General features: G+C 40.3%; 1 protein-coding gene across 4 annotated transcripts in view; it reads left to right on the top strand.

Annotated features, from left to right (window-relative positions):
• The window catches only part of adgrd1 (adhesion G protein-coupled receptor D1), a 30,874-nt gene that overhangs the window by 1,228 nt on the left and 9,860 nt on the right, over positions 1-19,786 (top strand). The window contains exons 3-13 of one of the 4 annotated variants that reach the window (XM_034118373.1): positions 79-195; positions 1,329-1,451; positions 1,561-1,737; positions 4,099-4,356; positions 6,819-6,886; positions 7,424-7,573; positions 7,795-7,845; positions 9,045-9,168; positions 9,489-9,596; positions 10,868-10,943; positions 11,999-12,140. In XM_034118373.1, coding sequence (XP_033974264.1) covers positions 79-195; positions 1,329-1,451; positions 1,561-1,737; positions 4,099-4,356; positions 6,819-6,886; positions 7,424-7,573; positions 7,795-7,845; positions 9,045-9,168; positions 9,489-9,596; positions 10,868-10,943; positions 11,999-12,140 — 1,394 coding nt within the window. Of the gene's footprint in view, positions 1-78; positions 196-1,328; positions 1,452-1,560; positions 1,738-4,098; positions 4,357-6,818; positions 6,887-7,423; positions 7,574-7,794; positions 7,846-9,026; positions 9,169-9,488; positions 9,597-10,867; positions 10,944-11,998; positions 12,141-19,786 lie in introns of all 4 variants that reach the window. The other 3 variants (XM_034118372.1, XM_034118371.1, XM_034118374.1) reach the window with 3 other exon arrangements.

Below are 19,786 nucleotides of genomic sequence, written 5' to 3'. Positions count from 1 at the left end.
ATTTTGAGTAATGGGACAGAGCTTGATTGGGGGAAAGCCCTTTCTGGATGCTTGTTTACCCGTGTGCTCTCCGTGCAGGCCTGCAGGTGTTGGCCACGGCTTCTCATTATTGGCCTCTCGATGCTGTGGACGGAATCCATGAGCTGTGGGACAAGATTGGAAACAGACCAGGTTATGTTAACGGAAGTAACATAAGTATGTGCATACATAAACAGACTGTGTATACTTGTGGGAATGCAACACCTAAATGTCTTGCACTCTGCATGGTCTGAGCTGTTTTTCTCCACCTACCTTCCAGCCACATCCATTATGCTTTTTTTAGTGTGTGTTCAGAGTGTTTATATTGTATGGCAGCTTTATTATTATAGAACAAAATACCTGGCGTGTTGAGTATTATTATTTGAAGTGCTGCAATACTTAACTGCAAAATGTAGGGGATAGATCTGCATAAGAGCTACACATTCTTCCACATGTATTGAGTTTGCAGCCTTGTTGTCACTAAAGTCATTGCAAGTTTTCATAAAAATGTTTTAAAGTTGTAGAGGGATCAGGTATAGACTTGAGTTTGATGTGTGGAGTCACACTGAGTTAAGGAAAGTCCTCAAGTAAAGAGGACAAGAGCCAAACCTCTTTGCCACTGTGCACTCAGCTCAGCATCACTCCGTCTTATACCTGCACACCACGTCCCTCCTGCTGTCCTCCTCTCACTGTCTTCTGTTATGTGTCTGTCTAGGTGTGAATCACTGTTTCTCTCCGTTGTCTTTGTCCAGCTCTCAGAATCCACAACCACACTGTGCTCCCCTCCTCCCATAACTCTTCCTATGTGTATACCAATGACTCTGCCTACACTAACATTTCTGCAACAGTAGGTGAGGATCAATCACTTTCCGCTCTCTGAAATTCATTTGTGCACCACCCACCCACTCCCTATTGTTCTCTCTGCATCTACACAGCATTTCACACATTTCACCTTGTTCTGTGTTTTGTCCGTGCAGCATGACATTAGATATGATTGGCCTTTTAATTATTTGTCATTGTTCATAAGCTTTGTTAAACCAGAGTTGCAACATATTATATATTATTAACAATAAGACTTTGTATTATTTTATGAGATACCCAGAAAGCCATAAAACCCTCATGTTCATTATTTGCATAAAAACAATTTATGATTAGTTGACCATAAAAGGACTTTGTATAATTTGATTTGTTGGATGAACATACAACTGAACATCTGGAACCTTTTGGCAATCAAGTAGAAACCCTGGCTAGCAGACACTGCTCGTAACTTTCAAGCAAAAATAATATCCTTCATTTGTGCTCTGCTGCAGACATTGTTGAAGGAATGGTCAATAAGGGCATCTTTCTAAATGGAGATAATGGCGGTACGTTTCTCCACTTTGGAAAATACCAGAACTCTTGTATCAGTGACCCTTCTTGGTGTGGTCCTGAGGGTGAGTGCACTGTTGTCTACGCACATGATACTTTCGCAAAACTATTTATTTTCAGCGCATTTTTGAGCGCTCTAAGGTATTGATTATGATTATTCTTAATTCTCTCTAGGGATTACCTTCTCCTTTTTCTGGAAAAACTACGAGTCTGAGTCCCGTTTTGCTGTAGCGTCTGGGGGGAAAGTTATCTCTAATGGCTTCTCGGTCTACATCAATCACTTTGGAGGATACGTGGAGTTTTACACTCGGGCGAACAGCCACCGATGGAAGGCCAACATCAAAGTTCCAGGTACTGTGGATACATTTTTTGTATCGCACAAAGCTATATTTCCCATAGGCATCCATTAGAAAAGTATTTGTTCTCTAAAATACTTATATTTGTTTCTTCAACCATAAATTGTTAGTTATGTAATTGCATTCATGGTTTGGTCAACTGAAACCAGATGTATTTGCTGGCAGTTGATTTGGCAAGTCAAGGGTACATTTCATAAATCTTTTGCTATATCACAAAACATACAATTAATATGGACGTGAAATAAGATGCTGTCATGTCCTTCTTACTGTAAATACAATAATGTTTTGTGGTGAGTAAACGTCAAGTCAGATAACATTTTGAAACAACAATCAGAGTGTGACTAATACTTTGAATTCTGAAAATACAAATTAAAAAAATGAAATGATCTGGTTAATCTATTTTGACAAAATGGGGAAAAAACATATGAAGCTTAACGTCAAGTTAAACTTTTACATGCCAGGATTTGGTTCTCAAATGACTTCTCTCATCTTTGTTTTTGCTGCAATTACCCAAGGTTGTGTCCAAAGCATCATAACTCAATTAAGGTTTAAGCGTTCAGTTACAGGGGTCATCTGGTTCTCATACAATGTGACATGTCCATGTTTCAGGACATTTATCAGTGTTCCCTGAAGTGTGAAGAAAAGCTTTCAGAAGTGGTGGAGTGGAGAGTATATGCAGGTATACTGAGTAGCCTCTATCCACCTCTTTTTTTTGTCAATTTACATCAGCGAACAAGCCTTTGAAATACATAGGAGTACATGCTTTCTCCTTTATGATCTACCTAAAAGAGTGTGCCCTGTGGTGGACAATACTAAGAACATTTTAAATACAATATTGAGTTCTTTTACTTTACAGAAATGTAATTTCCTTTTAGTTTAAACATCTATCCCGATAGATGATTTATAAAAGAAACAATTGAATGTCCAACAAGTTTTTAGTGTATTATTAAAATTACTAAATGCAAGTGATAAATACTCAAAATGCATTGATAATTATAATACAATATACCTAATGTACTATATTATACTGAATAGTTGGTTATGTAAATGAATACATAGGTTTCTTTTGTATTTTAGGTACATTTTGATTCTAATACTTCATGCTTTTACTTTAATTAGAACACTAAAGGCTATCCATGTTAAATGTTACTGTAAATCTCTAGCACACAGAAGTGAAAGAGAGAGTTAACATTTAAGTGGGGGTGGTCTTTGGCACATATGGTTTATATTCTAACCACAACTGAGATGTGGTTTTGGCTGTTTTGCTCCTCTGGTGGAAGTGTTTTCACATGTGTTGTCTAATGGGACCCAACTCATTGTCAATTCAGTTCAGAGATACAAGGGCAAGTAAGTTCTTTGTAGTGTAAAATGTAATGGAGAGAGCCTGCGGGACCAGAACAGACCTTGGTCTCAAGTTCATGTGGGTGCACAGGATTTACTTTTTCAATTATTTTGTTTGAGCTAAAATTTTAAGTCAGTCCCAGTTTTTTAGCAATTAGCATTTTCAGTCATTTTAAATTAGCTAACTTTTTTCTGGACGATTTAAAAAATGTGTTCAGCAAATGTTAGCATGCTAACATTCTGAACTAAGCAAGTGAACAGGCAAACAGCATGCTAAACCTCAGCATGTATGCAATTCATTGGAGCATGATAGCATGATGCTGCTGACACTTGCTAGCATGGCTGTACTTTGGTCTGTTACCAAATTGTAGTTTAGTTCTGCTTCCAGCTTCTGTTAGGATGTGCTGTTGTTCTTGATGATACATGACAGTTATCACAATATATTTGGGTTTCTGAATAAGTAAGTACATTTCCATGCCACCCATATATGTAAATAATAACAAATTAGAAGGAAAAAAAGATGACACAAAATACAGATTTCAGTATTCTGAGGCTCTGAGCCCCATTTCCTTTCCTCGCGGACGGCAAAAAAACTCAGACATTATACAATTTAAAATAAAAGGGATAGGGTTAGGCTTAGGGTAAGATATTGAGTAAGAAAATGTTTTTACGAACCACACAGCTTCTGGTATTCCAAGACCCGACCGGACAAAAAGACGTGTTGCAGGCACGAAACATACTACCAATAGAAATACATTGCTTTTAAAATCGTTCTGTGTGACACGAAAGAAATGCGAAAATCGTGTTGGTGAACACGAATCAATAGATTAAATTAATTTCGTGACACGAAATGCCGTGAGACTGGGTTGAATATTAAAACTTGCATTTCTGTGTCCTGCTCAGTTTTTGATCATACCCCATTTTCTTTATTTTCCTCTAATCAGCCATACTTACATAGCATTAACATTTAAAGTGCCGATTTACAACTTACATTGCTGTATTTTCCCTTTTTTAGGACCTTACTGGACCCACATTCTCTTCACATGGACAGTAAAGGATGGCCTGAAGGTCTTCATCAATGGGACCTTTACTATTGCTGACACAGATGGCAGTGTCTCCGATAACTATGGAGACCCCTACCCTGACCTTGTCATTGGAACAGGCAACGACAGAGCATATGGTCACTATGTAACTGGTGCCTTCGATGAGTTCGTCATCTGGGAAAGAGCACTGCCTCCTCGTGAGATCTCCCTCTACTACGATGCAGCCACAGGTAGGACGATAGGCTTTACTGGAAAGTATTTTAGTCTGACTCTTGGACACGGCCTATCTATTATAATTAGGGCTGTCAGTCGATTAAAATATTTAATCGCGATTAATCGCATGATTGTCCATAGTTAATCGCGATTAATCGCAAATTAATCGCACATTTTTTATCTGTTCTAAATGTACCTTAGAGGGATATTTTTCAAGTTTTTAATACTCTTATCAACATATGAGTGGACAACTATGCTTTATATGTTTGTTTATTATCATTTGAACAATGACAAATATTCTCATGAATATTAAACACAACAACCTCTGAACATTACCTCTCATACAATAATACAATACAAAGTGTGTGTGTGTGTGTGTGTGTGTGTGTGTGTGTGTGTGTGTGTGTGTGTGTGTGTGTGTGTGTGTGTGTGTGTGTGTGTGTGTGTGTGAATGTGGAGAGCTGCCTGGACGCTGCAATCATGTTGCGCGCACTATCCGTGCTGAGTGTGCTGACTTTTCGTACAATGTCCCACTGTCTGGCTACCTGCATAAAGTCAAGTGCTCGGCGCAGTTGTCGGCGAAATGTCATTGAAACAGCTCCTTATATCTGTTAGCGCAGCTAGCTAGCACCAGATGCTAACAACAACAACACGTAAGGTGTGCCTCGCTCGCGCGAGTCGCGCCACACATACACGTACACACACACACCCTCCCGGTCCTCCCGATGGCCAGTCCGGGCCTGCCGGTGAGCGTGGAAGTGTGGTCTGCCACAAGCGGGCGGCAGGTGCGGGGCTGTAAGCATCAGCTTGTAGATGGTATTTTAAACTCGATGCGCTCTGAAACTACGGGGCGGCCGAGGACAAAAAATACACATGCGTTAATCGCGTTAAAATAATTAGTGGCGTTAATTTTTTTTTGCGTTAACGCGTTATTAACGCGTTAACTTGACAGCCCTAATTATAATATGTTTTCCCTCGACGGATCTGAGGAAACAGGGGTTAAAAAGCAATTTCCGTCCTTGTCCTCACGACATTCCACCCTCAGAAGTCGTGCATGACAACCAGATATGAAACTATACAAATATACCCCAGCTCCCGTCAAATGGCTCTTCTCAATCAAAACATTTGCATGACCTTGCACTGTATAAGTGCCATGGCTCACATAGTCCTGCCTTATAAGTATTTAACAGAGTGCAGAAGCACGTTGGGTCGCAGGGGGCAGATCATTATGATTTAATGTAACAAGGTTTAACACGCTAAGACACTCTTGAGTGTTTTGGTTATCTTGTTGTTTACCTCCTTTGGTCAGTAGAGTGCCAAAAACAAGTTGACATTCATTAAAACTTATAAATAATATAATTAGACTATGTGATGATGTTTATTGCCACTTTTCAGGGTATTCTGAGAAATGTTCAAAGCCGGATAAAATGTCTATTCTTTGTTAGTTTTCTGAAACACCTTTTGTTGTGAAGGACACAAAAAATATGAAACTACACTATTACTATGCACTCTTGGAGCTTCAACTGCTCACACTGCATGAAACATAAAATGCGCACTGCCTTGGTTTCTTCTCCGAAGTCGTTACCAAAAGCAATATCTTCCACAGACCATTACCAGACGCAAAGAGCCTGACTGTTATGGTTACAGAAAAATATTTTTACTCCTGCAGAGCACACATATAAAATCTTGCATTGAGCCAAAGAAGAACAGGAATTGTTCGGACAATGTACTTCCGTATATGGCCTTTTCAGGTGGTTCGTTAGGGCTGTTTTTATTAAATGACAGAAAATACCTAAAATGCATCTTAGTCTTGTCAGTCGGAGTATTATGTGCTTGATTGTTGTTGTACATTGTAATTTATTTCATTTCATGACTGGGCATGCTGTGGCCACATAAACTGTAAACTGTGTTGGGATTAAACCCAGCTACATTACAGAGGCGAAGCCTGGTCAGGTTCAACAAAGGATCTAATAAAATGCTACTTAAATGGGGATATCCAATCCGGAAAACACAATGTAAACATGCCACTAGTGTGGTTCCTTAGACCATGTCATCGATTGCTGCTGGAATGAGTACTCAAACCAAGAAGTAGGTTAACATATTTGCAGGTTCCCTGGTCTTGAAGTCAGGGTTTAAGTTAGATGCCATAAACAAGGTCTGTGGTAAACATAAGATTAATAGATTTTATGGCATAAAATCGACAATGAATATCAATGAATACCCCACTGGTGAATTTTGAAGCTTTGACGTGTTGCAGTTGCAAAAGCGACTTTACCCTGGCGTAGTGATGATGACATTGGATTATGCCAACTTGGTTTAGTTTGTTTAACAGCTAAGAACTTTTTATTTATTGCCATTGTGAAAAAAGGGGGTATTTTCTGCAAAAAAAGCAAGATTCAATTGAAAACTTCTGTTGCCTTTCCTTCGAGGGAACCAGTGCAATGCTACTTTATAAAGCTCTTTGTTTTGTCTTTTCTAGGCCAGGCCATGGTTTCTGCCACAACACCCAAGGTCTCCGAAGAAGTCACTTCAACTGCACCAACAGTTGTAAGTTTGTCAACTTTGCAAGGCTTTCTGATTAACAAAAACAATGATATCTTGATGTCTTTATATGTAAATGTGGTTGTATAAACTACATTTATGATGACGTATTTATAAATACAGTGTCCACAATGAAACAGTATGTTACATTTGCACACAGTTTTAGAGCCCAATTTAACACAATGCTAACAGTTAATTTCTTATTGAGCTGTTGTTTCGTATTCAAGAAAGAGGAGCTGGAAACAAGGATATTGAGAACACATGTGAGTATATCCGTCCTGTTTATTAAAGGGCTTTGGAGGTAGAAAACGGATAAAGAAAGAGAAGAAAGTGGAGACAGATGCTCATCACCATGTACAAAATGGCTCCCTGTAGGGCACGAGGCTGGAAAAGAGCAACACTGAATCTCTTGTCCAAAGAGTATTTTCCCAAACCCTGGCTATCAGTCACAAAACATCCTGTGTATGTTGGAACATGGCGCTCCTTCGGAAACTGCCTCCTGATAGTAAACTTCATTTGATGGCTGACGTGTTGTCTCCCCAGAGATCCACTGAAGTGAGTCCTCCTGTCGTCAGCCATCAACACAAGGAGGACCAAAGCTCCCAAGACCCGGAGTCCTTGCCAGTGTTGGGCTTCCTAACCGCGCTGCCCAATAAGACCATCCCTTACAACACTGCCAACAACCTCACACAGGTCTTGAAACACAGTCCAACACACACACACACACACACACACACACACACACACACACACACACACACACACACACACACACACACACACACACACACACACACACACACACACACACACACAATTGTTACACTTGAAAAAAACAGTTCACACACATACCCAAAACCCACCCATGTGCGTAATGATGCAACAGTTCCGTGATGTCCATTTTCTTCCACCAGGCCTTTCTCAAAAGTGTGGAAGAAGTGCTGTCCTCTCCAGTGCTGCCAGAGGTAAATGAGTTCACACTGTTGTTGTGCAATGTTTAAACATGACATAATGTAACATATGCAATTTATAAATACTATAATCCACAGCACTTAATATATCCATGAGTTTGAGTTTTTAACACTGCATATTTTGTGGTGCCAGCAGCAATAACATTACCTGGCAGTGTACCCACAAAGGATTACAGTGTGTAGGCAAATACGCTGGAGCAAATTGTAGAAGACACACTGCTGACATGAAGTGCTCCACAACATAATGCTTTGAATGTAAATGTGCAACCTCCTGTGCTGCACTTTACACTCATCCTGGCCAAATCTCAGGGTACTTATATCCAAACACAATGTTGCCAGAGGAAAGACATTCTGAGCAAATGTTTGGTTTTAGCACATTGAGTGTTCAGAAAAAAGCATGCTTGTTTTTGTAGGAACAAGCTGAAACAGATGTTCACGCATGAGAACGCAAAACTTGGACACTAGATAGATTTGAAGAAAGTCCTCATCTGCTTAATGTGTGAGAAGATATTGCTTTGTGCTCGAGTTGATAAAATGGCTGTTAATCTACAGTACTTGGTTTAACCCAATTGATTACAAATAAGTCCAATTCTGACGTTGTAAGCTTCTCATTATATTTATTGCTTACAATAAGTTTAGGTTTAAACATGTTACCATACAGTTCCAATGTGATTTGTAGCTGCAGAGGTAGCTGGTTTACCCTATATTTGATTTGCTAAATAGTTTTCTTCTACGTTAATTGTTTTTTATTAAGGGGGTACTCCAGCATTATATTACACTCCCATAAAGCTGTGGTACACACAAGAAACTTTAAATAGCAGCAAAATCGAGGCTAAAATTGGCACCAATGCCAGCGGTATCATGAATTTTAGCCCTAAAAACATTGGATTCTGCGTTTGCCATAATGCAATCAATAGCTTACTTTCATAATTCCTTAACTGCCAGCATTTTTCACAGTCCCCCATTTGTAACAAATGAGTTATTGTTATTTTTGTAGACTTTGAAATCTCCCTTTATAGCCACTCACTACACACTTTACACTCTTCAAGTACACCTATTTTGTATGTGTAGGTGAAACCTGTAAAGAGAATTAAAAAAATTCTAAAGATGTAACCACAGGTTAGCTATAAGCAAAGCTGGACATTGAAAGCAGCGATTGAATTGATTGTGGACAGTTTTCTGTTTTGAAGCAGCAGTCCATCCCTGTGGTCAGCGGTCTGATCGAGACCGTGGACAGAGTGATGGAACACATGGTGACTAACCTGGAGCCCAGCCCCAACGCTCTCATCTCCCTGGGTGGACAATCCTTTATTGCAGGTCAGTATGCTGTCAGCCCTCCATAGGGTGACTCAGTGCTTGTAGTTTGTGGTAGAAGGACAGGGAACGTCCAGCTGACATCATTCGTTTTCTTATTCAGAGTACAAATGCGGGTCAGAAAAGCAGATGTACAACCCCTGAACTTTGCCTGTGGGTCTTTTTTTTGACATAATATTTAGTTTGCCACTAAGCTTGCTTGTGTATTTTCTCAAGGGTGTGCATCTTTTATCCACCCCTGATAAACCACATGTGTCTTGTCGCTTGCCTCACGGTCTGTTTTTCTCAACAGCTTTAATTTTTCTAACCTCTGACCCCCACAGATTACTCTCTGATGAAATTCCCACAGAACTACAACCTGCAACATTACCGCTTCCCCAAACTGGGCAAGAGTTACATCTCCGTGCCTGGGGAGGCTTTCACCATGCAGTGTAAGTGCAAATATTACAAAAAGATGTTCAGTGGCATGTCTTGAGTGATGCAGTCCTGGGCTTCGAGGAATCTCTGTATAAAAGGTAGAAGCTTATCTAGGTTGGGTGTGAATACTGCACATTAGTCGTGGTCTGATTCTGCCAAGAGAAAATTGTCCAGCTGGGCGGCTCTTGTTGTTTTCCAGTAATTTATTATACCAAGATTTAAGACTGCTAACACAGCATATAGTGTGGGACAGGAGTGCCATGAGAGCTTTGTGTGCCTTTATGGTGCACTGTAGGAATCCAGCTATGACTTTAATGTTGGCAGTTACCCTTTTAATCTGAACTGAAAAAAAGAGAGAGAAAGAGAGCACTTTTTCTCCACTTTTCTCTGTCATTAAAAAGAATGGACTCACAAAGCGGAGTGAGGGAGAGCAGTAATTACGGAGCGCAAAACTATTTGACTTTGTGTTCAGGTTGGATTCCCTTGGCTCCACCTGGCCGCTACATGCACTTCGTGGCCAATTACCATACAATCACTGGAATAAAACTATTTTTGTAATTCAATACAATGATAATTCCATAAATGGAATATATGTTATTGCTTGACACATTTTAGAGCCAAGTCCAAATAAACTAATAGTTCTGAATACCTGGCTGTATGAAATGCTCTAAAGGGAGATTTTATATCCTAATTAGGTCCAGAGCATGCTACACATTTGGATACTTAATTATATTTTTCCTGATTCTCCCTTTTCCCCATGAGTTGAACTGGCCACCTTGAGATCTCTTGTGGGACTTTCTGGGGGGCATTCTGTCGTAATAATCTTTTGGAAGGTTAAAACTCTCCCGCAGCATATACACCGCACATGTGTTTGACTTCAGCAAACTCTTGTTGTCACAGTAAGCGGGGCCCGGGTAGAGGGCCTTTGAAAGGAGGAACATTAAGGATTTCCTCCAATTTCATTGTTTATCTTACAGTATTGAAATGGGACCAAGTTGCACGATAGCTCAGATTAGGGGAGGGGGAGCCGGACCTCCTGCTCTCCTGGTGAAGTCATGTAGAGGTTTCATCTGATTTCCCAACATCCACTTGGTTTGCGGCCCTTTCCTGTCACCCTTGTGCGAGTTTACGGCTGTCCTATTAGCCTGCCGGTGCTAGCGTGTGGCGACAAGGCAGCGTTAATTAAACTTCCCTCCTTTGTGAGCATTTTAGCAGCCCTGCATTACATTCCCAGCCCACTGGACAGGCCGTTCAACTTCTGTATGTTGTGTCTTCATTTCCTCAGCTCAAACCACCATTGTTGGGCTCTTCTACCACAATATGCACAACTATTACAAAGAGATCAGCCCTGTCAAGACAAGGTAAGAGGACGAAAAACACCCAATGTGCAAAGTCAGAAAAACCGACCTTGAACCTTTTTGTTAATCAACTCCTACTGTTGGTTTAAGCCAGGGTTTTATCTTGGTATGTATTCTAAACAACATCGTTCAAGCCATTCAACAACAAAAAAAACGTCTTACTCTTTGTACTTCCTGTGTGGGGAATCAAGTCCTAAGGCGCCCCTGCTTCCTGCACCACAGAACCACTGATGCCCGGGCCAGAGTCTTATCTGTCCCCCTGCATATCTCTAATCTTAACACTCAACCTCGACTGACTGATCCACCCTGCTATTAGCTCTACACAGCCCCCCCCCCCTCAGTTATTGTCTCATCACGGCACCAGCTTGTTCCCCTCCTTCTGCAACGTTTATTGTTTTGACCAAACGTGACATAACAATGATTAAGCAATCTGTTTTCTCCAATGTATACTTCATAGAAGCTAAAGTACAAAATGTGAAATATGTGAATGTTAATTTTTAAATGTGACCCGGCTTCTCTGTGGGTGTGAATGTCCCCCTCTGTTTTATGTTAGAGAGGTGATGCTTGTGTGATCCCAATGTCACATATCAGATTGCTTTGAAAAACTATTAAGGCGGCGCTGCTGCTTGTCAGTGTGATTAATAAAATATACAGATGATCAAAGTCCCACTTAAATGCTACTGCTATGGGCCCTTGTGTAACACTAATATGTTGATGTAAATACCAGAGGAAAGGGTTGTTTTTTTAATCATATTTGGCAAAAACATCCACTTAGACTCAATAGTGACCTGAATAAAGTGGTCAAAGCTCACTGTGGCCCCAAAACATGTTTTAGCTTGATGATTCATATGCTAGATATGACAATTGACACTAATATTTAATAGGATACAATTAAGAAGTGAGGACATTTTGTCCATACAACCTCAAAGTAATAATTAATGTTTTTGTTTTTTTTGCAAACTGTATTTGTATCAGTGACTCGTATTTTTGCTTCTATTTCTTCTTTTCATGCTGCCTTTTTTTCTTACATTCGTTGACCCTCTTCTCTCGTCTTTTAGGATTAACGAAGCATCTGATTTCAAGGATCATAAAATCCAGGTAGCCAGCTATCTGATTTCTCTGAAAGTGGAGCCTTCACCCGCCCTATCAGTCAACCTCTCTGGAGCACCACTGATCAAGATTGTCCTCACACACATCCTGGTAAGATTCAACCCTTACTGTATGTCCCAGTTCCTTTGCTAATTTGACTCATGTCTTTATCGGCCATTTCCTTTCTGTGTTAGTCAGTCAAACTGGGAAAATTGAATGCTTTTCCAGTCAGCGGGCGCAGTTATTGGGTGTGGGACGCCCACCTTATCAGAGGAAGGAGGAACTTGGTCTGTCTGTGTAGCCATATCTCCCCTATAAGAAATCTATCAGCTCTATTTTTGGTGTTCTGTTATGTAGGGAGATGAGTGTCTATCAGTCACTGAGGTTTCTGCAGCTTGGCAACTATCAGCACAAAGAGCAAACTCTTCTTTGCCGGGCATGTGGCTTTCAGAAAGTAAACAGATTATGGACATTTAAACTGCAGGCTAAGGGCTCTTTGAAAGGAACAATCATTTTCTTTTATGAACAACATATTTCTTTCTTTGCTGCTTTATGGCAAGAGCTGTGCCAGTTTTCCATGGGAATTGCAGTTGAAGCTCATGATGAAAATTAACTTTCAAATGTGCATCGCATCGCATTAGCTTTCAAAAATCACAAATGTGGCAGTGTTCTTCACGACCATGTTTTAATTATTTTAAATTGTTGCACATTAACAAGATTGTGAAGCCGTTCTTTAATCTATACTAATTGTGTTAATATCTTATTAGACCATCATACAATAGCTTTAATGAGGCAGTTGACTGAACCCCTTACAATGTGGTTCTGTTTACAACCCTACAACAATAATTCACTTTCTCTTGAAGTTAAATACCAACACATTTTTTTCTTTCCTAAGAGCAGAAATGAAAGCCATGCAGCGTCATGAAACCATGGTAATAGCGCTTTGTTTGCCTTCATTTCCCCTTGTGAAATAAATGTTTATCCTGTAATCGTCTGGCTTGGTTCCTGCAACAATGATTACTATGTTTGTTTAAACAGACACCATGGGAGAGGGCTTATACTATCCTTTGTTATTGGAGTGTTGGAGATGCTCACCAGCTCTCCTGTCTGTTGAGTCAAGGTGTTTCTATTTTAGTTGGATTGCCTTTACCTTTGATTTAAGGTTAAACCAGGCTTCTCACATTCTTTCCCCTTTACCCCATTACAAAAAAGCTGTTATACTTATTACTAACGCACCATGCCAGCATATTTCAGCTTAATTTAGGCTGCATAGCCTGGACAGGGATTTTTATTAAGGACCTGCATTGTAATTTGGCACAGAGCACTCTTGGTTGTGATTGCTTCCAGAAAAAGGATTGCAAAGACCTGTTGTTGGATTTTTTTTTTTTTTTAAAGACTATTTTTGGAGTTTTAATGTCTTTGGCAGCTGGTGGATACTTAGCACCTCCCTAGCTTGGAGGCAGGGAGGGCGGCTCTCACAGTATGAGGCAGACCTTTCCCATCATTGTTTATGTCGCTCTTTACTGTGTGCACAAGTTAAACCTCAAAGATGTCCACTCATTGCACCAGTTCAGTGGCCAAGAGTAAGTGATTTGCAACTGACCTCTCCGTTAATCCCCACAAAAACCCAGTGACTTCATTAAAACCTAGCAGGGGCACAGAGTGTGTCTGAAGCAGAAATGTGTCAGCTTCCTCATCTGTCTTCTCATGCTGTCATGGGAACAACAAGTCCTGTGTGCCTTCTTTTGTTCTGCACAAACAGTCACCTACTGTCATGGCGCGGACCCAAATGTCATCCATTTTCTCTATCTGACACCTGTCTTGATAAAACGTATCGTACAGTGGATTGATGGAGTCACCGACTTGTAAAGAACCTTGTGTTAACAGGTACCACTCTCTGAAGGTCAAAGCCATGTGGTCGGTGTCAGAGTGACCTCGAAGTCTAGATTGATGCCCTCTGAGTACACTGAAACAGCCGATGAGATCATGCCATTCCCAGCTGAGTCAGTCAGAGCCGAGGTGCCGCCATCCCACATTGTGTGGCAAGGAGTGGGTTTGATACCCAGACAAGGTGTTATCAAGGCTGCTGGAGGCCCACATGCTTTCTCACGCCATTGGGCTAAGGCGTTGATTGGACCCTGGCTCCACAAGTGATTTATTACTGCTGTCTGACTCAGGTTTAGTTTGAGGGAGCCTAAGGAGAGAAGAAGGAGAGAAAAGGGAGGGTGGGAAGGCATTGGGGTCTGTAGTTAAGCTTTAATAAATGCATCTCCTCCATGAACTATTCTTCTATCAAAGAATAACTCTGATGGTATGAAGTGAATTAATGGATTTATTTAATGAGCAACGTGGACTTATAGGGTAAAAACTGAAATGATTGAAAAAACTGATTTAGACAAGCTGGCCTGACTTTACAGGCTTATAAAGCAATGTGTTAGGTGGCTGCACGGGTGGCCTTTATCTGTCCATCATCAATTTGTATTCATTTTATTTCTGATATAATGTAGAACTGCTTGTCATTTACCACTTCTCTATGTTGAATATAAGGCTACAGCTAGCAGGTTGTTATCCTAGCTAAGCTTAAAGATGGGACAGGTCCTTTCGTTCAGAATTTACATCCCTAGTAGAACACGCATTCACACACACACTCACACACTGTTACTACTTTATCAATCAATCAATCAATCAATGTTTATTTATATAGCCCAATATCACAAATGTTACATTTGTCTCAGTGGACTTCACAGTTTGTACAGAATATCAGTATGACAATACGACACCCTCTGTCCTTAGACCCTCACATCGTACAAGGAAAAACTTCCAGAGAAACCCCACAGTTTAAAGGGGAATATGGGAGAAACCTCAGGGAGAGCAACAGAGGAGGGATCCCTCTCCCAGGATGGACAGATGTGCAATAGATGCAATTAAAGAGACATATTTGTATTTTGTACCATGGTTGTCTACTTATTTGTACTTATTTGATTTTATTACATATGCTCTTGCCTCTTTATATAATGTGTTGACATCAACTTTACTTTAGTGACTTCAGCATTTCTCTGTCAGTTTAAACAACTTTACTTTAGTGACTTCAGCATTTCTCTGTCAGTTTAAATATTCACAAGGGCTCAGAGAGTCTTCCATCAGAACATCAAAGAGAGTTTGGAGGGAAGTGAGTTGGGGTCAGGGTCCGAACAGGAAACTGGGTGGCTTGTGTTTAAAAAGACGTCTAGACCTGTTGTAGCTAGTAGATCAATAGTTCAGAAACGTTGATAATAAACACGCAAAGGTAACGTAACACTTGATATCCTTGTTGTTAATTCTGATATTAGTCCTTTCTGCCACAATAATAAGCGCTCTTTATTTCCAGTCTTTTTTTAACTCCCAGTACACGCCTAGCTTAAATCTTGTGGGCAAAATATCTCCTTCGTCTCCCCCTCTCTCTCTCTCTCCCAACCACCCACACCCATACATATACCAACACACAAACACAGGCCGTGTGAGCCAACATGCTGATCAATCACAGATGGAGGTCTGGCTATTGCTATTCCTCTCTTGCCAAAAGATTTAGAGTCTCTCTTTATGGCCCCTTGCATACAGCCCTCCCTTTCTATCACCACTCAAACCTCGCGACCACCACCTCCCGCTACAGGCAGAGCTTGAGAAGAAAATAGAAAAAGGTCCTGATTCTATCCTTACTTTACTTTTTTATTTCTATAGCCTCAGATACAGTTAGGAAAGATTTCGAAGCCTGTGGTTCTTTAATAACTCTTTGTAAACATGTCCCAAAGCATGACAAATTGAAGTTTGTCGATGTGTGGAAAAGATATTACATTTTTGTAAATTATATCAATAGCAAGATTACACAAATACAAAAGATAACTACTTTCGCAAGGTATCTGCAAATCTTTAAAAGTCCAAGCACTTGACAATAATGTTAAATGAACATCAATTATTTTTTTCATTTGGGTTATCCTAATTCATCCTTTAGATATAAATCAGAATCAATTGTAGTAACATTGTTTAAATTATTAATCGTTTCTGCAGTTTTTCAGCAGAAATGCCAAGAATTCATTGGTTTCTGCTTCTCAAATGTGAGATTTGAGTAGAGTATCAGATGCTTACGCATTTCTTCGTGTAACCTCGCAGTTAATGTTATTAATGCATACATTTCATTTCCACAAATGTCTACGACTAAACATGCTTTCGACAAATTCTCACACTCAGTTTTGTAACAAGTTAGTTTCACAGTATTTAATCTCATATATTCCCCCTGTTTGCAAGGGCTCCTAATGCAGCCCTCAACCTACAAATGCAAACATGTTCCTAAATAGAAACAGGCCAGAAACCAGAGAAATATTACAGTGGCCTCACGTGAAAGCCTTTGGGAACACATGAAATCATGCATGGAGAATGTCTTTAGTTGTGGGTTAACTTTTAAATGTGTTGTTTTGAGGAATTATTACACGCAGTATTTCTGTGATGTCAATTGCTCACCTTATCAAAAACATCTCTGTTGTTTCTGTTATTTTTTCTTACAGTAATTGTCCCCGGTTCTACTCACACCCTTCATACTTATCAACACGTCTCGTTGTTTTCTGTGTCTAGCTCAGAGACGGAGCTGAGACCACAGCTGCACGTCTTATTACATTCCCCCTGAAGGCATGATCTCATCCAAGGCCGGTTGTGTTTTGCAGCATGGCCTCAGATTGTTCCTCCACATGCTGTATGTGGATCAGCTTAGGGCTCACCTCAGATGAAAAGCCCTGTGATAACAACGCTGAGATCTGTATTCCATCACAGCCACAGGTGGTGTCAGTTTAATGCTTTTATACTTTGACCTTAAGGTGGTTCAATGGTTCAAGTTTTGAGCTGTGGTTGGTCTTTTTGAGCCCACTGGACTGAGTAATGTTACACCATACCTTGGTGTGGCTTTCCCAGACAAGTAAGGGATAATGTGCAGCGAGGCGGTCATTATGGGGAAAAGAACACTTTAATTTTAAAATAAAATAAAATTACATAAAATATTTTCCATAAAAAAGTTGATTCAAGAACAAATCTCTGTTATTAGATCAGTAATCACCGACATGTATTCTCTCAAATTGTTGTAAAATACAAAAGTCTTCATTCTGTCAGATGCAATGCAAATCGTGCATCCGTTTAAAGGGGACCTATCATGCAAAATGCACTTTGTGATGTCTTTTATACATACATATGTGTCCCCGGTGCGTCGGGGAACTCACGCAGCGTCAGAAAATAAAACTCTCTCTTTTCCTCCGTACCCAAATCTTTTAAAAACGGGTGTACAACGAGCGGATACAGATGCCATCCGAACTGACGTCAAATCGGCAGCGGACCCACAGAAAGTTGCTATCAGAAACAATGCCTGACGTGTTTTGGACGTAATCTCGTCTTTGTTCACATTAGCAAGCCTCGCTAACACTCAGAGCTAACCTGTACTGTAGAGCACATGTGTTTAAAAAGCAGGAAATAAAAAAAGAACTCACCTTGTGATAAACCTGCAAGAGAAAAAGCATTTGAGCTCCATACTATTTCAGAAATAATCCTTGACGTGGTATAAACAGGATGGCGTTTTATCACAACCAAATGTAACTTTATCTCCGATAGAATTCTGATCAGGCGTTAGCTCCGCCTCCTCTTCTTTCTTTTTTTTCAAGCTAAGGACCCACAATCCGCGCTTCTCTAACAGGGCTTCAAAAGAGGGGTTTGAGCAGTATGAGGGATGGCTACAATGGGTGATCGGTTTGGTATTTTGAAAAAAAAACTTCACAGACATGTTTTGTATAGGTATGGCCCTACAATATATGTTTCAAATATAGCATGATAGGTCCACTTTAAGTTTAAAACTCGCGCATGCGCAATGCATATTGGTCAGCCGTCTAGACGTCAAGTGTCCTATTTGGGTTGCCGTACGGAGTTGTCCAATATGGCGGACCATCTCGCACATGCGCAATGCAGATCGGGCAGGGATGCAGATCGGGTAGTGACATCCACTAACAAGTCCTTAAACACTGCAGAGCTCATACAGTTTTCTGTTCCTGTTAGTGTTTACTTCCTCTCTGCCTTCTTCTGGTGATTTATCTGACGTCCAGCACTCCGCCTTTTAACCTCTTTTCCTTTCTCTTTCTTGATCCTCGAAGAAAAATAGTCTGTTGTTACCGTTTGAACTACGTAGCAACGGCAGGAACTGCTTCGATAGCGTTTTTGAGGAGCTTTTTGATTACAGATTTGAAAACATCGTTGCTTGCTTTAAAAGTAGCACAATTCATTATGTCAAACCTAGGAAAGTATCTAGATATCCCTGCCCTAATGCCAAAGTAACTGGCAACTGCAATAAAGGGATTCCTTCCCTTACTATATTTAAGAGCAGTCGATGCACGTACAGTAGTTAGTTACTCTGTTGTTATGCAGATCATTTAGCCATTGTCAAAACCTTGCTACATCTAAGCCAGCCTTTCTCTTGACTCACATTATAACTTTCATGTTTAGTTCACCTCTATGAGGGTAGAAGATGAGGGGTAGTCTTGAAATAATGTTTTGTCATTGTGTAAACTGTGGTGAGCTCCAACACTGTTATAGGAAAAGGCGAATATCACTTTCTTATTCACTCACACTGTTGTGCCATGTTTCCTCCCTGCTCTTTACATTTAGCACAACCAAAGCCTGTATTTAGACTTCTTTGCTCTTTTGCTCTTGTGGCTACCTATTCTTGTACTCATTCAAAGAATGAGTGGGTGTATGCAGGACTTTGTGATATTTCATATTTATTCAAGGTCCACTCACTAGCTCTTTATTGTATTTAACTAGTTGAATCTCATGTTCTAGAGCTGATATCAAGTTCTGGAAAAAGCTGAACTGGTTTCAGTATAGCTTGTTTCTTCTGTGTTTGTAAAATAAATGCTAATGCTGGCGGTGAATACAAAGCTGCAAGTTAATCAGTCTGTTATTGTATGTGTGTAGGTTTGTGTGTGTGTTCATATTTGTACTTGTTTGGTATAACCAGCTCTAGCCCATCTGTGTGGAATTGACTGCAGAAACAACATGATGAGGTGTGTTTAGCTTTCTCCATCTTCTCTTTATTTGCGCCTTACTTGAGAACCAGCTGTCAAAAGGCTAAGATTTAAATTAGCCCGGAGTTGCCCGACGTCTTGGGATTTGCAGGGACTTAAGCTGTCGCTCTCTGCTGAAGTCGGCCCAACCACAGCGAGGCAGCGGCTTCCAGCTCTGCCAGTCATGGGAGGCTTGAAAGACACCACAGAGGACGGAGAATCTCGCATTTATACAAATTGCTGGTTTCTGCGTGTCGTCTGCGATTTAAATGCTTTTGTGATGCTTAAGAGTGTTTATTTGTATCCCTCATCATTCAACCAACAGTCCAACTCAGTCATAAAACGGAATGGGTTAGAGGGGATATAAACGTCAGCCAGTAGCTCTTGTGCTTATGCTTAGTGGTGGAAAGTTACTAAGTATATTTACTTTAAGTATTTTTATTTTATTTGAGTATTTCCATGTTCTGCTACTCCTCTAGAGTTCATAAACAAAAAGTGTTAATGGTAATTCTAGAGATTAAAGGTATTATATATGTATATGTGATGTCCCGCCCCTTAGTTTTTCACTTTTGTGTTGGAGTGCTAGCCAATAGCAGTGCAAATGTTACATAGTGATGTCACTATGTTACATAAGTAAACAAAGGAGTCCAATGGGTTTCAGGTAGGGGGGAGTGTGTGGGAGAGAAACTC

The sequence above is a fragment of the Trematomus bernacchii genome, unplaced genomic scaffold (assembly GCF_902827165.1).
Source record: "Trematomus bernacchii unplaced genomic scaffold, fTreBer1.1, whole genome shotgun sequence".
NCBI lineage: Eukaryota > Metazoa > Chordata > Actinopteri > Perciformes > Nototheniidae > Trematomus > Trematomus bernacchii.
This window is presented reverse-complemented; position numbering and strand designations above follow the sequence as displayed.